At 42.3% G+C, this 20,143-nt stretch overlaps 1 protein-coding gene across 1 annotated transcript; it reads right to left on the bottom strand.

Annotated features, from left to right (window-relative positions):
- Window positions 1-9,314: 9,314 nt before the first annotated feature.
- On the bottom strand, window positions 9,315-15,542 carry prdm13 (PR domain containing 13). The gene is made up of 4 exons (XM_052064720.1): window positions 15,251-15,542; window positions 13,924-14,055; window positions 13,703-13,823; window positions 9,315-11,681 (listed from the first exon to the last, which is right to left on the bottom strand). The coding sequence occupies exons 1-4, from the start codon at window positions 15,416-15,418 to the stop codon at window positions 10,198-10,200; spliced, it is 1,905 nt and encodes a 634-aa protein (XP_051920680.1). The 5' UTR covers window positions 15,419-15,542; the 3' UTR covers window positions 9,315-10,197.
- Window positions 15,543-20,143: the final 4,601 nt, after the last annotated feature.

Genomic DNA, 20,143 nt, shown 5'->3' with positions numbered 1-20,143 from the left:
ACTGGTCAAGAGAAACGTTCCAGTCAAAGGCGAGCTGAACTTATAAGTCCGAGTCGCCTTGAGCATCAGAAAAGCAACATTTGTATCTGTCCTAACAGGTTAGAATCGATGACGGGCTGTTGTGCAATTTGGATTTTACTCAAAATTCCTCTGGAGCACTAAATTTGTGCACAAACTCTTCTAAGTTGCGTGATCACTTACATATCGTCTTGCACCATGCAAAAGCATGCTTTGAAGTAGATCGACTCTTGGGAGGAAACATCATTAACAAATATGTTTATTGACCAGAACGCATTGAAGATTCAATGGACAGAATACAAAAGGGGTAGTTAAAGGGGTAGGACACACAAAAACCCACTGGGAGTATACAGCCCCTGCTGATCAATGACCTCATCAAGCGACAGACTCACTTTCAAAGGCGGCAGGACCAAAGCGCAATGGGACCTTTGCAGCCCCACAGATAACAAACCAACACCAGACACCCAATAAAGAGACTTCCACTTCATTTAAAAGCAATTAATATTCTTGGCTGGCTGGCATGCTCACTTTGGTGTGGCAGGTCTGTACACGCCCCCTGCACTGTAATGGAGCTGACTGGTTAACTTTTGAGTCTGTGACCAGTGTTGGCTGCCTGGGTGAGAGCGCCGATGCGCAGTGGGACGCGGTGTTTAGATCAGAGTGAATGGGCCTGTCTCACAGCCCAGTGCACCCCAAAAGAACCTCCTCTTCTCCATCTTTCTCAATACATGTCTTGTTCTTTCTGTCTATCCATCCTCTTATTCTTCTCCACGTTTTTCTCCCAGCGTCTATCGTGGGGTTTGTTTCCTTTTATTCTCCTGCCTATCTTTCTTTCTTTTTTGACTTCTCATCTTTGGTCAATATCAATCAGCCTTCAATATGAGCAAGGGTTTAAATAGTCAGCCTTTGTAGTCTTTAGTAATGATTGTCTCCTGAGGATTAAAAAATATATATATATATATATATATATATATATATATATAATATATGTTGTGTCTGCAAGCACATTCACTCTTCCCAACATCCAAATGGCTACGACGGAGGATAAATAGATGTGTGATCTTATATTCATTTATATACAGTGCTGATAAAAAGCATCTAATAGAAAAACAAATCAGAAATGTTTAGGGATGACACAAAAATAATGTACTTCCTGATCAATGGTGGTGTGGCTGTATACAGAACTGACCAATCATATTCAGACTCATAAATAGTAGCAAGTACGGACCTGCCATATTTTAAAGTGCACAACAGCAAAGTACTGTTTATCCATTGTTAGGTATCGACCTGGTCACATGATGTCAAAATGTGAACAGCATGATGAGGATGACTGTTTAAAGATAAGCTCTAATCGAATCGGGACATTTATTGCTCGATTCAAGCATCAAACACCTGTTGTGAATTTTGCCGGTAAACTCCTCGTTAGAGAACAGCAACTTGTGCAAAAAGCACTGAAACATTTAACAGTTGAACATGTGCATTCAAAAGCTTAGAAAAGGTCACATGAAGTTCAGCTGTAAAGGTTTGAATATAATTTAGGCTTGTCCTGAAATGCCAAATATCTCTAACATTTTGTGAGTAACAGATAGATAGATAGATAGATAGATAGATAGATAGATAGATAGATAGATAGATAGATAGATAGATAGATAGATAGATAGATAGATAGATAGATAGATAGATAGATAGATAGATAGATAGATAGATAGATAGATAGATAGATAGATAGATAGATAGATAGATAGATAGATAGATAGATAGATAGATAGATAGATAGATAGATAGATAGATAGATAGAGATTTTTTGTTTTATACATTGAGAAAATACTGAAAAAGCCTGCCCATACAATAAAACTTTTATAATTCTAAAAGATTCTTGAACTTGCAATAAACGTGCATTATCTCATAACAAGTGGTTTATTCACTTCTGTAGTATAAGTGGAATGAAGCATGTCATATATACAACTGTTTAATTTGTATAGAGAAGTAGCAGATTAATTGAAATGATCAAGTGTGTGTGTGTGTGCATGTGTGTGTGTGTGTGTGTGTGTGTGTGTGCGCGCACGCGCGTGTTTTAATTCATTTATACCTTAATGCTTCTATTTAAACAAGGTAAATTGAATACAATCATGCAGAAGTGCTTGTCCTTGGGGAATAGTTGAGTGAGGATGGCCATCAGAGACCTTATTCAGCAAGCTGAATGATAATGACAAGTGCATTAGTAGTCATTCGCCTTGTTGTTTAGTAGGCTGAATGGAAAAGGGAAATCAATGGACCACAGCATACACAACTTTTGCAACTGCCGCAGCCCATAAAAATATTTTCCATGAGTACAGCTTTGTTTAACTTGAGCGTGATTATAATCTTTCCAGTCGCCTAACATATGCAAGAGAATGAATCTAAATATCTAAGAAAATACATTCTTTAGCGAGGTCACCAAGATGTCAAATTGACCAGCTCAATGTTTCTCCATTTAGGGTTCAATAATAGCTTGTAGCTGCCTGTTGGCCTCAATTACATCGAACTAGGAGCATGCCAGTTAGTCAATGGCAGCTACTAGACCTTCCTCTTTCACAATTCTGTAACATAAAGACCACGCCGTCTTCATTTAAATGCTGAAGAAATACCGTAGGATCATTTTCTTACTTCTCTATTTAAAAAACAACTGTTTGACATTGTGCACACAAACACACGCGCCAGCCACATTAGTACTAGCATTTTCCAAAGACACTCACCTACTGCTGCATCAAGCTATTATTCTTAATTGTGGTTGCAGTTTTGAGTGCTTTAGAAGTGGATCACACTGACAGGTATTACAAATGTTGCGCCACTCACTTGTAGCTAAACGAGGTCACCAAATCATTATTATTTTTAGTAGTAGTAGTAGCAGTAGTAGTAGTAGTGGAAGTCGTTGCGGTTGTTGCTGTCTTACTATCATATATTTAGGCCCCAGCCCCTAAAGAACTCACACATTAACACCTCTTCTTAAATTAAGAGCTCACCCAGTTTCAAGTGGAATGTTGACATGGTTCTCTGCCCTCGATTCACGTTGCATTTTGTACCTATTTGTTATGAGCAATGACTGCAGAACTTCAATTAACACAGTCCAAAACAGTGCAGTACATTTCAATAAAAACAGAGGAAGATACACTTATAACTAGAGAACCGTAATCATGATAATGTTGATTGATTACCTTTTTTTAATGCACAATAGCTGAAGACAATTTTTGTGTTCCACTCTTAAATATTGAAACCCATGCTTCTTGTGATCCTCTTGGTATCGAACTATAAATTAATTGTTACGCTTTCATTGTGGACAATGACCCCGATGATCACAGGAAACAGAACACACAATGCTCGAATCACAAGGAAATGGTTGATTTTAGGTTCCATGTCGAACACATGAGACAATGTGGCTCAAATGGCTGCTGTTTATTTTGTAGATGTGTGCGTGCGTGTGTGCATTCTAATAGCCCCAATGTTAAAATTGTCTATTTCATCGCCGATCTGTCTGCTAATGTTTCGATTTGAATTGTAGATGTTTTGTAAGTTGTACATGAATGGACCGCTGAGCACTCAGACCTGACTGCTTTGTGTGAGGGACCTGAACAATGGGTATTATGGTTTACACAAACCTGGGCAGATGAAAATTCATTCCTCATTATTCATGACATCAAACAGACAGGGCTGAGGCCTCGAGCGGGCTCATTTGCAGCTGAATGTGGGGAGGCTGCAGAGACAGTGGCCTGTTTAGCATGTGTATGTGTTGCAGAGGTGGTGGAGGGATGGAGGAGGAGTGGGTACCAGTGGGCCACAGCTGGTGTGTCACAGTCCCAACCTTCTACCTGCCGCTATCACAACTGACACACTGAGGCCAAATCGGGGACTCATCCTGTTGAAGTTGTGGTGCGTCTATCAACTGCTTCTGCTCGCTCGCTTATCAATCCGAGCCTAACTTGTCAACGTGTTTCCTCCTGCTGCTGCCTAACTCCTGCGCTCCTCCTTCAGAAAAAAAATCAAAATAAAAAGAACATTCAGGTCAACTCAAGAGCAACATGAATTCCCAAACCTTTGAAGCGGAGCATGGACAATTCCAAAGGCAGTAAATGTTAAATGATGCTTTGATTCAAATGCACAGCTGTCTATTTTCCTGTCTACTTGTGTCCTTATCTTTGCCTCCCTCCAGTTCGTTGTGCATGCATGTCAACTTTAATCACTTTGTCCTCATGGTGCCTCCTGTGTTTTTCTCTCCACATATGCGAGTATTTCATTCGCCCTGTTCAGCTTTGGAAAACCAGCATTGTGTTTACTCTACCTGGTTTACCTGCTCCAGGAGAACAGGATGCCAGCGGTGGCAACATCAATCCTCGTTAATCTGTCAGGCGGCTCTTATGTTGTGTGGTTGTCATGTCGTTTGTTCCATATCTCTCAAAAATTGTCTGACCAGTTGTGCGTGATGACTCTACCTGTGTTTATGTCCAGAAATACCTGCAGCAGAGCAGTCACTCAGCATCAATGGCCCGGTAAAGAGAGAGGCAGCCACTGTCTCGCTGTCAGAGATACTTCATCACACAGTGGAATAGCCAGATGTGTTCAACCTTGAAATGCACTCGAAAGAAACTTTTCTAATTTACTTTACTCTTTTCATATGACAGTACTACTCCGAGGGGCCAGAAATGCATTAAAATTGACAATTAAAGTCATTTGTTTTGACCAATTTCTAAATTGTACGGCTCCAGCACACCCGCAACCCTTATAATGATTCAGAAAATAAATGGATGGATGTTCCTTTTAAGTTTAAAAATGCAAACTATTGGAAAATACTTAGCACACTAAACATTTTTATTTCCACCTAGATGGAAACACTTTTCAATGAAAACATACGCATGCATGTTATATGTTTGTGTAGGCATCAAGTATCAAGTACAACTTTATTGTCAAATGTGCTGTACAACATACAGCACAGATTAAATTTCTTCCCTCTCACAACAAGAGGAGCCGCTGCGGGTGCCCGCACCGCCATGTACAGGTATGTCACAGCCAAAACAACATTGGCCGACCATAGTAATGATCGTGAGTTAATCTATTTGGAATATTGTCCAGGATATACAGTATATATATTTTTTGCTGTAAAAAAAAATATATATATATATATATAAACGGAATCCCGCAATAATATTTCAGATTTGCGAGTCTTATTTGAAAAGTGACTGGCCTATTTGAACCGATGACAGTGTTTAAGTTAAGACTTTCCTTTGCTACATTAAAGGGTATGAATTTGTTCTTAGGTGTTGGTGATAAGAATTTGAAGTTGTGGTGTTTATTAGGAAAAAAGGCAAGTTAATATATATATATATATATATATATACTGTATATAAAATTCCTCGACTCACCCTCCCTTGGGTGGTGTCCGTCCCTCATTCAGCTCGGGTCCTCTACCAGAGGCCAGGAAGCTTGAGAGTTCTGCGCAGTATTCTTGCTGTTCCCAGAACTGCACATTTCTGGTCCGATGTTGTTCCCGGGATCTGTTGCAACCAGTCATCTAGTTTGGGGGTCACTGCCCCGAGTGCTCCGACCACCACAGGCACGACTGTCACCTTTACCTTCCAGGCTCTCTCCAGCTCCTCTCTGAGCCCTTGGTATTTCTCGAGTTTCTCATGTTCCTTCTTCCTGATGTTTCCATCACTAGGGACCGCTACATCCACTACAACGGCTTTCCTCTGCCCTTTATCTATGATCACGATATCTGGTTGGTTCGCCATTACCATCTTGTCAGTCTGGATCTGGAAGTCCCACAGGATCTTCGCTCTGTCATTCTCCACCACCTTCGGAGGTGTTTCCCATTTTGACCTTGGGGTTTCCAGTCCATACTCCGCACAGATGTTTCGGTAGACTATGCCAGCCACCTGGTTATGGCGTTCCATGTAGGCTTTCCCTGCCGGCATCTTACACCCTGCAGTTATGTGTTGGATCGTCTCAGGTGCCTCTTTGCACAACCTACACCTTGGGTCTTGTCTGGTGTGGTATATCTGGGCCTCAATGGCTCTGGTGCTCAGCGCCTGCTCCTGAGCACCCAGGATGAGTGCCTCTGTGCTGTCCTTCAGGCCAGCCCTCTCTAGCCACTTATAGGACTTCTTGAGATCGGCCACTTCAGTTATGGTCCGGTGGTACATCCCATTTAGGGGCTTGTCCTCCCATGATGGTCCCTCTTCCAGCGCCTCATCTTCTGTTCCCCATTGTCTGAGACATTCTCTGAGTATGTCATCCGTTGGAACCTTTCCCTTGATGTATTCATGGAGCTTGGACGTTTCATCCTGGACAGTGGCTCTCACACTCACTAGTCCCCGGCCTCCTTCCTTTCGGCTTGCGTACAGTCTCAAGGTGCTGGATTTGGGATGGAACCCTCCATGCATGGTTAGGAGCCTTCGGGTTTTAATGTCTGTGGTCTGAATCTCTTCCTTTGGCCACCTTATTATTCCTGCAGGGTATCTGATTACTGGCGGGGCATAGCTATTTATTTATCTTATTCTTGCCATTGAGCTGGCTTCTTAGGACTTGCCTCACTCGCTGGAGGTATTTGGCCGTAGCCGCTTTCCTTGTTGCCAGTTTGAGGTTGCCATTGGCTTGTGGTATACCAAGGTACTTGTAGTACTGTCCTCAATGTCTGCTATTGTTCCTTCAGGGAGGGAGTGAGACCCCTTCAGTGCGGACTACCTTTCCTCTCTTAGTCACCATCCGACTACATTTCTCAAGCCCGAATGACATCCCGATGTCGCTGCTGTAGATCCTGGTTGTGTGGATCAGGGAGTCTATGTCCCTTTCGCTCTTAGCATACAGCTTTATGTCATCCATGTAGATGAGGTGACTGATTGTAGCTCCATTTCTGAGGCGGTATCCATAGCCTGTCTTGGTGATTACTTGGCTTAGGGGGTTCAGTCCTATGCAGAACAGCAGTGGGGAGAGTGCATCACCTTGGTATATGCCACATTTGATGGACACTTGGGTAAGTGGCTTGCCATTGCCTCCAAGTGTGGTTTTCCACATCCTCATCGAGTTTGCAACGAAGGCTTTTAGGGTCCTCTTCACCTTATGCAACTCCAAGCATTCAGTGATCCATGTATGCGGCATCGAGTCATAGGCTTTCTTGTAATCAATCCAGGCTGTGCACAGGTTGGTACGTCGGGACCTGCAGTCTTGTTCGACTGTTCTTTCAACCAGGAGCTGATGTTTGGCTCCTCTGGTATCTCTACCAATGCCCTTCTGTGCTTCGCTCATGTATTGATCCATGTATTGAGATGCGATATATATATATATATATCGCATCTCAATACATATATATATATATACACAGAGAGAGAGAGAGAGAGTCTGTTTGACCTGTTGTATAAAGCCAGGTTAGTGTTGAAGCTCTTGTTGAATCTCAACAATCTGTAGTTAGTAATAGTATTTTCTCTCTTTTTACTGAATACATGTAGTAGTTGCTGATGTTGTAGTGGTTCACTGGCTTGACTTGCTTTCAGACACCATAGGATAAATTCTAATACTCAATGACAATGTGAATGTGATGATGAACAATTATTTTTCTCTATATGTTTCCTTTAATTGATTTGCAACCAGGCCAGGGGTCATTTTAACTTTCACGCAAAGTCGGTTTTCCAGCACATCTGCAATATATAGGAAGTTCTACTTTGAGGATGGTGACTGCATTATTTAGTTTCAAGCAATGTGTCTTTCTCTTAATAATAATAATAATAATACATTTTATTTGTGGGCGCCTTTCTAGAAACTCAAGGACACCTTACAACAAGCAGTCAAAATCTTCTGGGGTATTGGCCTTTTAAATCCATCCATCCATTTTCTGAACCGCTTAATCCTCACTAGGGTCGCGGGGGTTGCTGGAGCCTATCCCAGCCGTCTTCGGGCAGTAGGCGGGGGACACCCTGGATCAGTTGTCAGTCAATCGCAGGGCACACAGAGACGAACAACCATCCACGCTCACATTCACACCTAGGGACAATTTAGAGCGTCCAATCAGCCTGCCATGCATGTTTTAGGAGTGTGGGAGGAAACCGGAGCACCCGGAGAAAACCCACGCAGGCCCGGGGAGAACATGCAAACTCCACACAGAGAGGCCGGAGCTGGAATCGAACCCGGTACCTCTGCACTGTGAAGCCGACGTGCTAACCACTGGACTACCAGGCCGCCCGGCCTTTTAAATAGCCTTATAAATATTTTTAATACTCATACACATGTACAGGTACATGTACCTATGGAGGGGGGGGGGGTGCTTGCTACTTCGCGGATTTTCGTTTATCGCAGGTGGTTTTGGTCCCCATTAACCGCGATAAATGAGGGATTACTGTATTCCCAAATCTAAAATTATTGTTGTCTATTGCATGTAACAAATGGGCAATTGAAATGTGAACGTCAGTCAAAATTGATCACATTTTGGTCAACTGTCCAAAGGTATGGAATGAAATAATTCAACCATCTGTTGTTCTTATTTCCGAATTGTGTGCTTGCACAACACTATGACAAGATGATGTCTTCGTTAATGTCCGCACTCGTTCGTGTGTGTGTGTGTGTGTGTGTGTGTGTGTGTGTGTAGGGGTCGGGGAGACAAAGAAAGTCAATCATAAAAAGTGAATATGAGGGAAATGAAAGCAGCCGTAAACATTAAAATTATGTTTCGTGTTTTTATATTACTTTCTGTCAACTGTTTTGTAAAGTGCTTTGTTGTGGCTGCAGCTGGTGTGAAAGTGCTATATAAATCATGATGTATTGTATTGTATTGTATTGTATTGTAAAATCGTGGCTTGACTTGCATATTGCAGTTTTTCCTTGTTGTCTTATGCAAATTCAGTCATCAAAGCATCAAAGAAAATGCATAAAAATAGAATAAACCAATCACTTAATTTGACCAAATAATCAAAATAATGATACATTAACAACTATCAGTAGTGGTAGTACGAACAGTAGCAGTAGCAGCAACAGGAGTATCAGTGGTAGTACGAGTATATTAGTCAATTAATACCAATTATTATTATTATTATTATTATTATTATTATTATTATTATTATTATTATTATTAATCATCATAACATCAGAAAGTTTAAACTATCTGAAAAAAAATCTAATTAGAATTTAGAGGGAATTGCGTTGGGCAAGTCCAGAATCAAATTATAGTGATGTATTTATTTAAATGTTATTATTGTTGTAATTATGTACATGTACAAGGTCTTGAGGTCATATGAAGTCGCATAACTGAAAAACACATACATTTTAACCATATTTATTTTAAAAAAGGCAACCACATTTAGAACAAGGGTAAAATATTGTCCTCGTCGACAATATGACGTAAAAACACACTTGTACGACACCGTAATGTGAAATATCATACTTTACTCATTTTTACATACAATACACTTTTTTTCTATCAGAAATAGTCCCATAAATAAACACAGGTGTTTGCTTTTTTAAGAACAGCGTGCCTCCGCAAGAAAGTGCAAATTTAAGTGCATTTATTTAGAGAGGCGCAGTGAGATGGGTCTTAAATGAAGCTAAGGAAATACGTGTTTCATTGTCATAATAATATTAAAGTGCAGTTAAAATCGCTGTCAGGGAATTGTGACGATTGGGAACAGTAGGCCTATATGTTCATTTTACCGGTCACTGGTAAACAAAATAAACAGAATGTGGCATTTTCGTGTTATATATGTTGGAATGCGTGTTCAGCTGTTCAGCTGGTATAAAGGTATGTTGCGTGAAGCAAAAAAAGATGTGTCTAAAAAAAGACCTGCTTTTATCAATGCGGAATAAAAAGTTCGAAATAAAAAAACACAAACTGAAGTGGTGACACTTCCATTTCAATCTTTTTGTGAAATTAAGAAAGGCGGCAGAGTGCGTCAAACACTGAAGGGAAGAAAAAAAACCTTGGCATTTTGCATTGTAACAATTCGATCGAGTTTCATCCAGCGACTATAACAGCACTTGATTATTGTACGGTCCTTATATTATTACGGAAAAGCGCAATAAAAGTTCAATAAATTGGAATAAACTGGCTGGTGCGGTCCGAAGTGTGGAGGGTATAAATAAAATCTTTTGGGTGCGGGCGGGGCGTACACAAAACCAGTTTTATTCATATTGACGTTTGTTTGTTTGTTGTTTTGTTTGAGCGTCTCAGTCGTTATTCTTGCTGGATTCGGGCTCACTTTGGTCGTCGGTGAAGCAGACGTCCACGTCGCTGTCGTTGTCGCTCTTCAGCTCGGCGTCCTCGAACAGGCCCGCCTTGTCGTCCAACTTCTTGATGCTCTGGCCGGGATGTCTGGATTTGACGTGTCTCTCCAAATCTCTCCTCCGCACCAGAACTTTGCCGCAGAAGTCGCACCTGTAGGGGGTGTTGCCCTCCGCGTGGAGTCGAATGTGCTTGTTCAGGTTGCTTGGGTCCCCGAAGGGCCGGAAGCAGACTTTGCACTTGAGCGGCTTGTAGCCGGTGTGAGTCCTCATATGGATTTTCAGGCCGTATTTCCTGGAGTACAGTTTGCCGCAATACAGACACAAGTGTCCCTTTTTTGGTTTGCCTGAGTTGGCGTTGCTGGTGCTTCCCGCGGGCAAAGGGTCGAGTCTGGTCCGGTTCTTCTCATTCGCGATTTCGGAGAGCTGTTGCGTGTGCATGGCAATTTCCCGGTCAATGTTGGTGATGGTGCCCATGTCTTGGTTTAGGGAGGGCGCGCCAAAGTAAGGCATGGACTCCGGGTACTTGAGGAGATTGCTGAAGTGGAATTTAAGAGGGTAATAGGGCGAACTGTACAGAAGCTCTCCGTTGTAAACGGTGAAGGGCATCAGGGGGATGTTACAGTCTCCGCCGTAAGTCTTGACGCCGTCAAAGTTGGGCAAAGAGAACCTTTCAAAGTGGAGTCCCGGGTGCATGTGCGGGTAGCGGGACGGCGACAGCCCGGCGTGCACTCGACTCTCGACGTGTTTGAAAGCCGATGTTTCCTCTATGTGAGGGAGAAGCGGGAAGCCTCTGATGGCGTTGGCACACGGCACCACGCTGGCGGAGTCAACCAGCCCTGGGGCGCATTTGGCCGCGGGGTTCCCGCTTCCGTTGAGCGCCTCGCCCACCGCGTTTCGCATCGGTTTCATGTTCCCCGCGGCTTTGCCGAATCCCAAAGCGCCCAGCTTGGAGCTGGCGTCCTCTCGATGCGCGTCACCGCTCGGGACCTTAGCGACGCCTGTTGGCTTGAATGCGGAACGGACACCTGGGTGAAAGCCCATGGAAGTGAGCATCGAGGAGGCTGCGCCGAGGCCGAGCATGTGTCCTTGGTTCCGGGATGAGGTGACGCTCATGTCCAAGGCTCTGTCCTGCTCCTCGGAGCTGCTTTTCTTCAGCAGACCGGCCTTGGCCAAAAATGGCGAGGTCAGCGACCTCCTGCTGGAGTCGGAGATGGAGGAGATGGTCTGTGAACTCCTGGGCGAGCAAGACGTGTTGGGGATGTCTCCAGATTTTGGTGACCTGCTGAAGGTCTCCGTGCCTCTGATTTGCTCACTGTTCACGAACCCGCGCCCGTTGCTCAGAGCGCAATGGAAGTGGACGTGGGCTTTGAGTGTGTTGGGGTATTTAAAGATTCTCCAGCAGTACCAACAGATGTAACGCTCTTCGCCTGCACAAAAGACCCCCCAAAAAAGGGAAAAAAGAAAAGAAAACGCCATTGGTGATTCAATTGTAAGAAATAAAACGCAATGCTCATGTCATTCACTTAAACGCTCACATACTTGTACATATAAGACCCTTCCGAAATATGTATTCGTCTGAGAGAGAACCTGTGCTGAATGCGCATTATTGACATTGACAAAAATAATTATTCATGAATTACCAATCGACAATATTTTGCGACAATACAGTATTTACAAATACAACCCAACGTCTAAATGACAGCAATAAGAAGAAGACGAAGAAGAATATAAAATGAAAAGGCTCCATACTGTTCATTTTTATTATTGTGGTTGACGTTGCATTCATCGCTGCCTTGCAGAGGTGATTCAGGATTTTTGGTTACATTATTTCGCTATTGGTTCAAAATATAAGAAACAACTCTGAATATACTCCCCCCAAAAAACGTCAGCAATACTAAAACATATATTCATAAACATGATAACCATTGAATAACAGTCTGACATTGTCATCTTTCATGGATCGATATTATCTGTAAGAATGTCACGCCCAAATTAATCTCCACCTGGTGCCAGAACGAACATTTATATGGGATGCGAAAAATAGCGTTTAGTATGTCATAGTTATTATTTTAGTTTTTTTTTTTTTAACACATCAGGCCTGTAGTCAATTGGACCCTGTTCCGGGAGATGGAACGGTTGACAGCCAGGGCGAGTCATCTTTTTAATGACTCCCAGGCGAGTATTCAGAGGTTGATATAGATGTAATGATTTTGTAATCCTCACCCGGGCCATTGTTAATGGACCCCATCAAAAGAGCAAACGCCCAGCCCAATCTGGCGATGCATTGAAGGTTCTCCCTTTTCCTCTCTGAGCTCTTTCCCGTGGAAGTGACAGCAGCTGTGGCTTGAAATCGCAAGTCTGTAGAAACAATGACGCTGGCCCATCTGTTGACGCCTAATAATGGGAGCCGGCGTATGTCCACGAGCGAATACACGCGGTGTGCTGGGCCCGGGAATCCGGGCAATATACACCCCGCATAAAAGTTAGCATTCATTAGGTCACAATACCTTCACGCACCCACCTAATTTACCGTGAAGCACTTGTTTTTTGAATTTATTTGCTTTTGAATAAATGAATATTAATGGCACCGTGACATTCGTTAACCGCCGGACTGAATCGGCAGCCTCTTTTGCATCAGAGATGCGCCAATTTGTTTTGTAATTGTGTTTTTTTTATTTCAGAATTTTAAACACGATCATTAGCGTGATCTTTTCATCGTAGCAGTGTGTTCGTCAGATTTTTTGAGGACTCTGCAATGCAAAACATAAAATAATAATCCATTGTCTGTTACAGACATTTATTTAAAAACAATGTATTCTTGATAATCTTTTGATTGATTTTTAAACGGATTAACTGCAAATGAGCTGGTGTTTTGCTGAGATAAAAGGGATTTAGAACAATGCTTCAACAAACATCGTCACAATGAGGGAGAAGTAGAAGGATGCGTTTTAGTAAACATTCAATCGGAATTAATTAATTCATAACGTTTAAATAACCTATAGTCTCACTTTGTTTTTTAAATGATTACATTTTACAAGAGAGCGGTAACAGCATTCTGTTTTAAGATATCCTTTATTTTTCCCGCAATGGGGAAATTTACTTTATTTCCCCATAACTTTTTATTTTATTTTAAAAGTTATCTTGTTTTTTTTAAATATATTGATGGTTCTGTACATAAATGTTCTAAATGTCGAATAAATGTAATGTACGATAATGTCATGGATTTTAAACGAAATAGCTTTAACAGTGTAGTGACGGGCCCTCAAATTTCGATGTATTTTATTTATTTATTTATTTATTTATTTTTACAATAACTGACCTTTCACTTACTTGGTGTCGATATCCTTAACTGCGATGATGATTTCCTTCCCTTAATTGCTAGTTCTCTTCTTTATTATAAATAACACATTGCTAATTTAGGAAGAAATTCAGCAGGGGTTTTGCTTACCTTTCTCGTCGTGCGTGGGGGTGGCCGTCGTGGGCACGTCATACCACTGGGCCAAAGTGTTAGAGTACCAAACACTGAGCTCTTCTCCCGCAGGAATTTCTCTCATCACGCGGTAAAATATCTAATAAATAATTTTTTAAAAAAAGGAAATTAATCTTGGAGAAACTTAAACGAAAAGCCCAAATTAATGGCGGTGATTAATGATCAGAAGGAAAATTTACCTGTCCGCCAGGTAGGTCAGACACAGCCTCTAGATTTTGTTCTTGACTGTTTCTGGCGGCTCGGATGCATCCGATCCAGTCTGACACGGGACAGCCGGACTCATCCACACACTCTTCCCGCACCAAGCGAATCTGATAATAACAAGTATATTGAACAAATATGTTAAATGCACAAACGAATTCTATTTATTGCGTGCTCGTTTTTGTATAGGCCTACTTTTATATAAATATATGTTTAGATTCCACTCACTATCATAAATCATAAGCATGTGGTATATGGCACCGAGAGGTGCTGCGCTCACGCATGACCAAAACACGCTTAATGCGTCTTTATCCGCTCTGCTGATAATTTACTGAAGTGAATGACATACAGGCCTAATTGAGTTGATATGGGAAACGAATTTGAGGAGTGTCAGAGCGTTTTTAAACTATTCAAGGACATTAAAGATTCAAGCGTGACATTTGACACAGAGATTGCACCTGATGAACGCCCTAAGCCCGGGGCCACGCAGTTAGATGCATCAATCACCACCACTGACAGCATCAACAATAACTGGGTGAGGATAGATGCATTTACGGGGCAAAGTGTTAACTATGGTTTTTCTATGAATAAAACTGTGACAATTAGCTGCTTTTTAAGCGATCTTGGGGGGGGGGGGGGGGGGGGATAAAATGACCAAGGCTGCTTTGCAACGGAATCTTTCTCCAATCAAAATATAAATGCATTTGTTTACCTTATAATAATGAATTTACTTATTTTTTTTCACAACCCCAAATCTTGGTGAAAAATGTCCTTGTCCAGATCCATTAAAATTAAACAACTTATCGAGATAACAGGCCCGCCAGGCAGGGATAAACGTGAGGCTGCTGAGGGCATGAAAGCCGCTCTCAGCAGGCCGACTCGCCCATTAGAACGGTTAAGTAGACGCCCAGACTGACAAGTTGGCCACTTATGGGCTCAATTATTTCCATCCTGACAGACCAAACCGATTAATAAAGGAGATTGAGCATGACAGTGTTGCTTTAAAAAATCCCCAATCCAATTGTTCTCATTTTAATAATAAAAGAGGTAATGCAGATATTTGTCTTATGCATGACAGAACAAGAAATTTTCAAAAATCACGTGGCAAACAATTTGTAAAAGTTATTGTGTTCTCTTTCTGGGGGAATTCCGAGGTGCATGTAGTATATGTATATTAAACACGCCTCATTACATGAGCGAGTCGAAGCAGCTCATGCATCTTTTTTTTTGTTGCAAATATGAATGAAAAAAAATATCTACATAACAAAAATAAAGGCTAATAGGTTCCCACTGTTTAGAAGTTACCTTTTTCTTGGGCCCAACTTCTTTGCGGTCTGACAAGTACTTCCCCAATTTAAAGACGCCAGGAACCGGACCTATCCTGAGCCCGGCAGGGATTCCACAGTCTGAAACCACACTGACGGTGGCGGACGCCCGGGTGGCTTGCATTGCGTGGGGTGAGATCAGAACCATGAAGACTGATGGAAGCCGAGTGAGAGAGTGCGGGCAAGACTGTTCCAGGAGGAAGAGGAGAGGAGGAGGACCGGCCAATATCCGCCCTCAAAGTGACGCGGTGGCGTTATGCACCCTGCTTTTCTAGTGATGGGTGCAGGCAAGGTAACCCCCTCCACCTATCACTATCCACCCACCCCCCTACCCGCCCAGGATGCGAGTGTGGCTCAGATGGGAGGAGAGTGGTCCTGAGTTTGCGGGGCAATGCGCGCGCGTGTGTAAGTGTGAGAGAGCTGGGCAAATCCAACAGCTGTGAGGACAGTGCAACGCAAGGGCCTGCATGATCACATGGAGACTTTCCCTCACCCCGCAACATAATGAATTGCTCCAAACTGGTCAAGAGACACAAAGGGCCAGGCGACCTTCCCATCCCCAAAATCCAATTTGTCAAGGGCAGAGAAAAGAGGGTGCATCATCAAAGGTCCAAAGCAACCATTAATCCTCAGCATGTGGCTTTGTCCCCCAGACAGTTCCGATATTTTAACTGACAAATCCACTGTATAATTTAACCATAAATCCTCATCCCGTTCCATTCTTTCCTTTCAACCCAAGTTTAAGGAATCAATGGCTACTTTAAATCTACTCTGCCGGCATTCTTTAGGCTTTTTATACACTTCAAAGCAAGTATTCTCCCCCTCCTTTTGTGTCCTTGTTTAGACAAAAGGATCAGGAAAGTTTAGAGGACTTGTTAACTTCTATTGACTCTCGGCGTGTGCCGGCTTGAGCTCAGACAGGTACTGAAAAGGAAGAACCAGCAGCAGGAGGAGAAGTGGGGGAAAACGTCAAACTAATCGCCAGCATCGTCATCATTCTCACTTAGAGAAATAGGCTACTCGTATTTTCCATTTGTGTCACAATCTATTTTGATACAGAATATGTCTTTTTTATTAGCTCTGTCACACACAGCAATGATGCATTTGCTTGTCACTTTCTAATGTACAGTATATGGAATGCGTTTTTGGGCAACAGTAATCCGGTAAAAATCATTTTCATGTGAAATATCTGTTAGTGCTTTAACCACGGAGAAGTCGCAAATAAAATGAAACTCAAAGCACACGGCGCATTATTGGTTGCGTTTCGTGCGTGCATAAATTGCACATGTGGAAATATATTTTCTGAAGGAAAGAACGTATAGGCCACCGTTGTTTCCTAGACAATAACATTTCTTCCATAGATTACATTCGTGCCCATCAGTGATGAAAAAAAGGAGGTGTGTGGAAAAAGGACGTGCCAGCATTTGGTTCTGAAGTATTTTTAACTGACATATAGGTCCTTCGATAATGCAGTGATGAGTTCAAACAAATGAAGAGAACAAGGACCAGTGGGCGAGCCATTCAGGCCATGAACATGTTGACATTTGACCCGTCCACTTGGACATAACATGCAATTTTGGCGCAAGGCCATAGCGCGAGGGGGGGAGGGGTGATAATGGGTGGGGGGCGCTTTATTCATAGTTAAGCGTAGTTTAACATTCATTCTCAGTCATGTTTTAATCGAACGTGTTTAACTGAAATGATATGCATTGTTTGTTTGGTTGTTTTTTGTGTGCCACTTTGGAGATGATAGTGAATTAAATAAACGTGGGTGAAAGTGCAGCCCCCCTCCTGTGTTGCACCTTCCTCCTGTGCGCGCCACGCGAAACAATTTCATCAAAAGACGCAATGTTCGCGCCTGGCTGTGTGTGTGTGTGGGGGGGGGGGGGGGGGTTATTTATTAACGCATCTCCTTTTTCTCCCACGAGTTCCCATCCGCGTCGTGTGCTGTTATAAAGCACCTCACCTCTCCACTATAAAATCAAGTCTTGTATTGTTCAAGGAAAGACTTTTTTTTTCTGACCAAAGTCACTCCGGTGTGCGCACAGAAGCCAACAAGAGAAGTCAAAGGCTGACTGTGTCGAGCGTGAAAGCAGGCTTAGAAGCTAATGGGATGGAAAATTAAATGAATTGAAATGGTTTGACCAGTAGTATTGTGTCTTCCTTTTTTTTCGCTAGAAAAAGAAACATTAATTACATGGTTAGATCTTTCTTCTAGGACAATATTGTGGAATCAATCCAGAGTGCGGCAACTCTGTAAGGCTATTTAATTACGACCTGGGAAGAAATGGATTATTTGAAGGGAAGAGGAAAGTTTTATGGGCGTTTAAGATTGGCTCTTGCCAGTCCTTTTTGGATGTTTTACTATAAGCGGCGGGGCCCTGATTTAACTGGTTGGCCATTGATGAGCCATGAATATAGAGGAACAACCTGTCTGTGAAGCAAGGCGTAAATATAGAGAGCAATGCCCCACCAGGGATCTCCATTCAAGCTCACTGACTATACTTGAGCGGTGCCAAGGGTTCACCACCACCTCTCCTCGACTGGTTTCAATGGCCCACTATTTAAGACCCCTGTGAGCTCTCAAGAGAACACATTTTTTATGTCGACCCATAAAACTTTGTTTGGCCCTATTCAACGGAGCCCAATCATTGTCCCAGTTTGCGGTGTGGCCTATTTCTGAAAGATTCCCACGTTTTAGAAGTGGCTTTGTAAAAAAAAAAAATGAAAGAAATTAATTATTTCTCTTCATGGAAGTGGACATCTACGCATATATCAGTCACACCTCTTTCACTATAGACAGAAGTTCACTGCGCTACATTGACTGCATCATTTTTCTGTTTTGACACTGCACGGAGACAAAGAAAACAACAACGCCGAGTAAATGCGTGTTTTCTTCGACGCGCGCACCCTTGCCACACCGGTTGTGTTTCCTTGTTATGAGTACGAGGGAAAGACGCAAGCTGCCTGCATCAACGACCGACCAGCTCCTTAATGCGGGTGGGGCATTAGCGACCCCGGTGAATTGTAATTGACCTTGTATGGGACTCCCACCAGGTGACACGATTGGGATTAAAACCCAGACTAATATTACAACTCGTATTGGGGACGGGCGTGCAAATACACTACGTACACAAAGCGGTTCGTGTGGGATTTTATCCCAAAGTTTTGGCAATCCAAAGTCTTTGGAAAGTTTTTGCGCCGGGACTTTTTCAGTCCCATTCGCCTGGTTCAAACTCACTTTGTTTCGCATGAGGAGATTCGGACAAAGGCGTGTGAAGTCTTGTGAATTGATGTGTTTCGGTGTACCTTATAAATTCATACCTTTTCTCACTCGAGCGCCTCAGAAAGAAAGTGTCACTCAGGCCGATTCTCTCTGGTGCCCGACGCATTTAGCGCCACATCCATTTAAGCCGTTCATTCCGCTGCAAATGTATGCAGGCAGGGCCGCGCATGAATAGAGCAGCGTGTCAGCCGACTCTAATTGGGATTTAGCCACCAAAGCATATGCACAAAGTGACTGAAGATCACCAGTTTCTAAGAGAGTCGCAACTTTTGCCCTGCTCGATGAATACACGCCGTTCCTTCCCTCTTCTCGTGGTAAAAACTGCATTTTTTGCCGCAGGATGAAGGTTAGTGACCCAGTTGAATGTGCGGCGTGTTTCTGCAAAGGAAAAGTCTGCGCTAAACACCAAATGGCAAAGAGCATGTTTCTAACATGCAACCCAATGGCCTATAGACTTAAAAAGGACCCGATGTTTTATGGTTTTTATCTGCCGAATGTCATAGTTGTCGTCCCCGTACCCCCCCCCCCCCCCCTTTTCATGGCCACTACACAGGTTGAGGGCAATTTGCGCGGAAAAAGCCCGAGCTAGAAATAGTGACATCACCCTACATATTGCACCCCCACCCCTCCACCACATCAAATTCTATGATTTTAATTTTTAGATCAAACATTTTTTATACTTAAATGATAATTCTAAATATATTATTTCGTATTCGTACCGTGTATGTTTACTACATAATTTATTATTTTAAAAATGGGCCAATGGATTGTAATTTTATTGTAACTGTTATCAAGGAAAAACACGCGTGCTTTTTGGCCATTTTTTTTTAAATTACATTTTTTTAAATGCTGAATTTTAAACTGTAATTTGAGTAGAATATACTTGAATAATTCAAGGCTAATTTCGATTAGGTTTTGTTTAGAAATCATTTTTTGGATGTGTGTATGTATGTATTTATTTACCTCTTGAGATCTGTTGCAGCGTCGGCATTGAAAATGAGGAACCATGGAGAGCTCCGCTTTCAGCGCTCAAGCACACGCGCGATAAATGCGCGCACGCACGCGCACGCCCACAATGACACAGTTAATTATATTCACGATGAATTCCGTCGTTTTCATCATTTAATGCTACTGTCTCCAATTTCCTCAAGTCAAGCCTATAAGCATATACGTTCATATATGCACCCTTCAGAGTGGATGCGCATTAGTAAATCGTTATAACAAAGTGTGATCTAATGACATGAACATCGTACTGCGCCTCATTATGAGGGCGATTGACATTTTTGTGGTCGAACTAATTGTCCCCTCCAAGCGTGAGCATATGTGTAAACAATGCTGATGCACATCTCTTGATAGCTTTGTATGAAATGTAATAAAATATGAACGTTTATGAGATATTGGACCAGGTGGTTAAACAGATTGACTCAGCAATTGGCATTGATCATTTGGCTTTATGGAAATAGAAGGGCCATAACCTTCGCTTTAAACTTGTGTTTGTTCCTTAAGCGGGTACTCATTTTATTAAATGTATATCAAATAATGTTTGCCCCATGTAGAAGAGTAATATACTTTAAATGAAGTTTGGTT

Source organism: Hippocampus zosterae, chromosome 5 (assembly GCF_025434085.1).
Source record: "Hippocampus zosterae strain Florida chromosome 5, ASM2543408v3, whole genome shotgun sequence".
NCBI lineage: Eukaryota > Metazoa > Chordata > Actinopteri > Syngnathiformes > Syngnathidae > Hippocampus > Hippocampus zosterae.
The sequence above is the reverse complement of the archived record's forward strand: the minus strand, read 5'-3'. Positions and strand labels throughout refer to the sequence as shown.

Excerpts from the sequence above, each read along its gene's own strand:
- prdm13 (XM_052064720.1), bottom strand. The coding sequence starts at position 15,418 with ATGGTTCTGATCTCACCCCACGCAATGCAAGCCACCCGGGCGTCCGCC. Across the intron at positions 14,056-15,250 it reads AAGTTGGGCCCAAGAAAAAG|ATTCGCTTGGTGCGGGAAGA; the intron begins GTAACTTCTAAA and ends TGTTATTATCAG. Across the intron at positions 13,824-13,923 it reads CTGACCTACCTGGCGGACAG|ATATTTTACCGCGTGATGAG; the intron begins GTAAATTTTCCT and ends ATTATTTATTAG.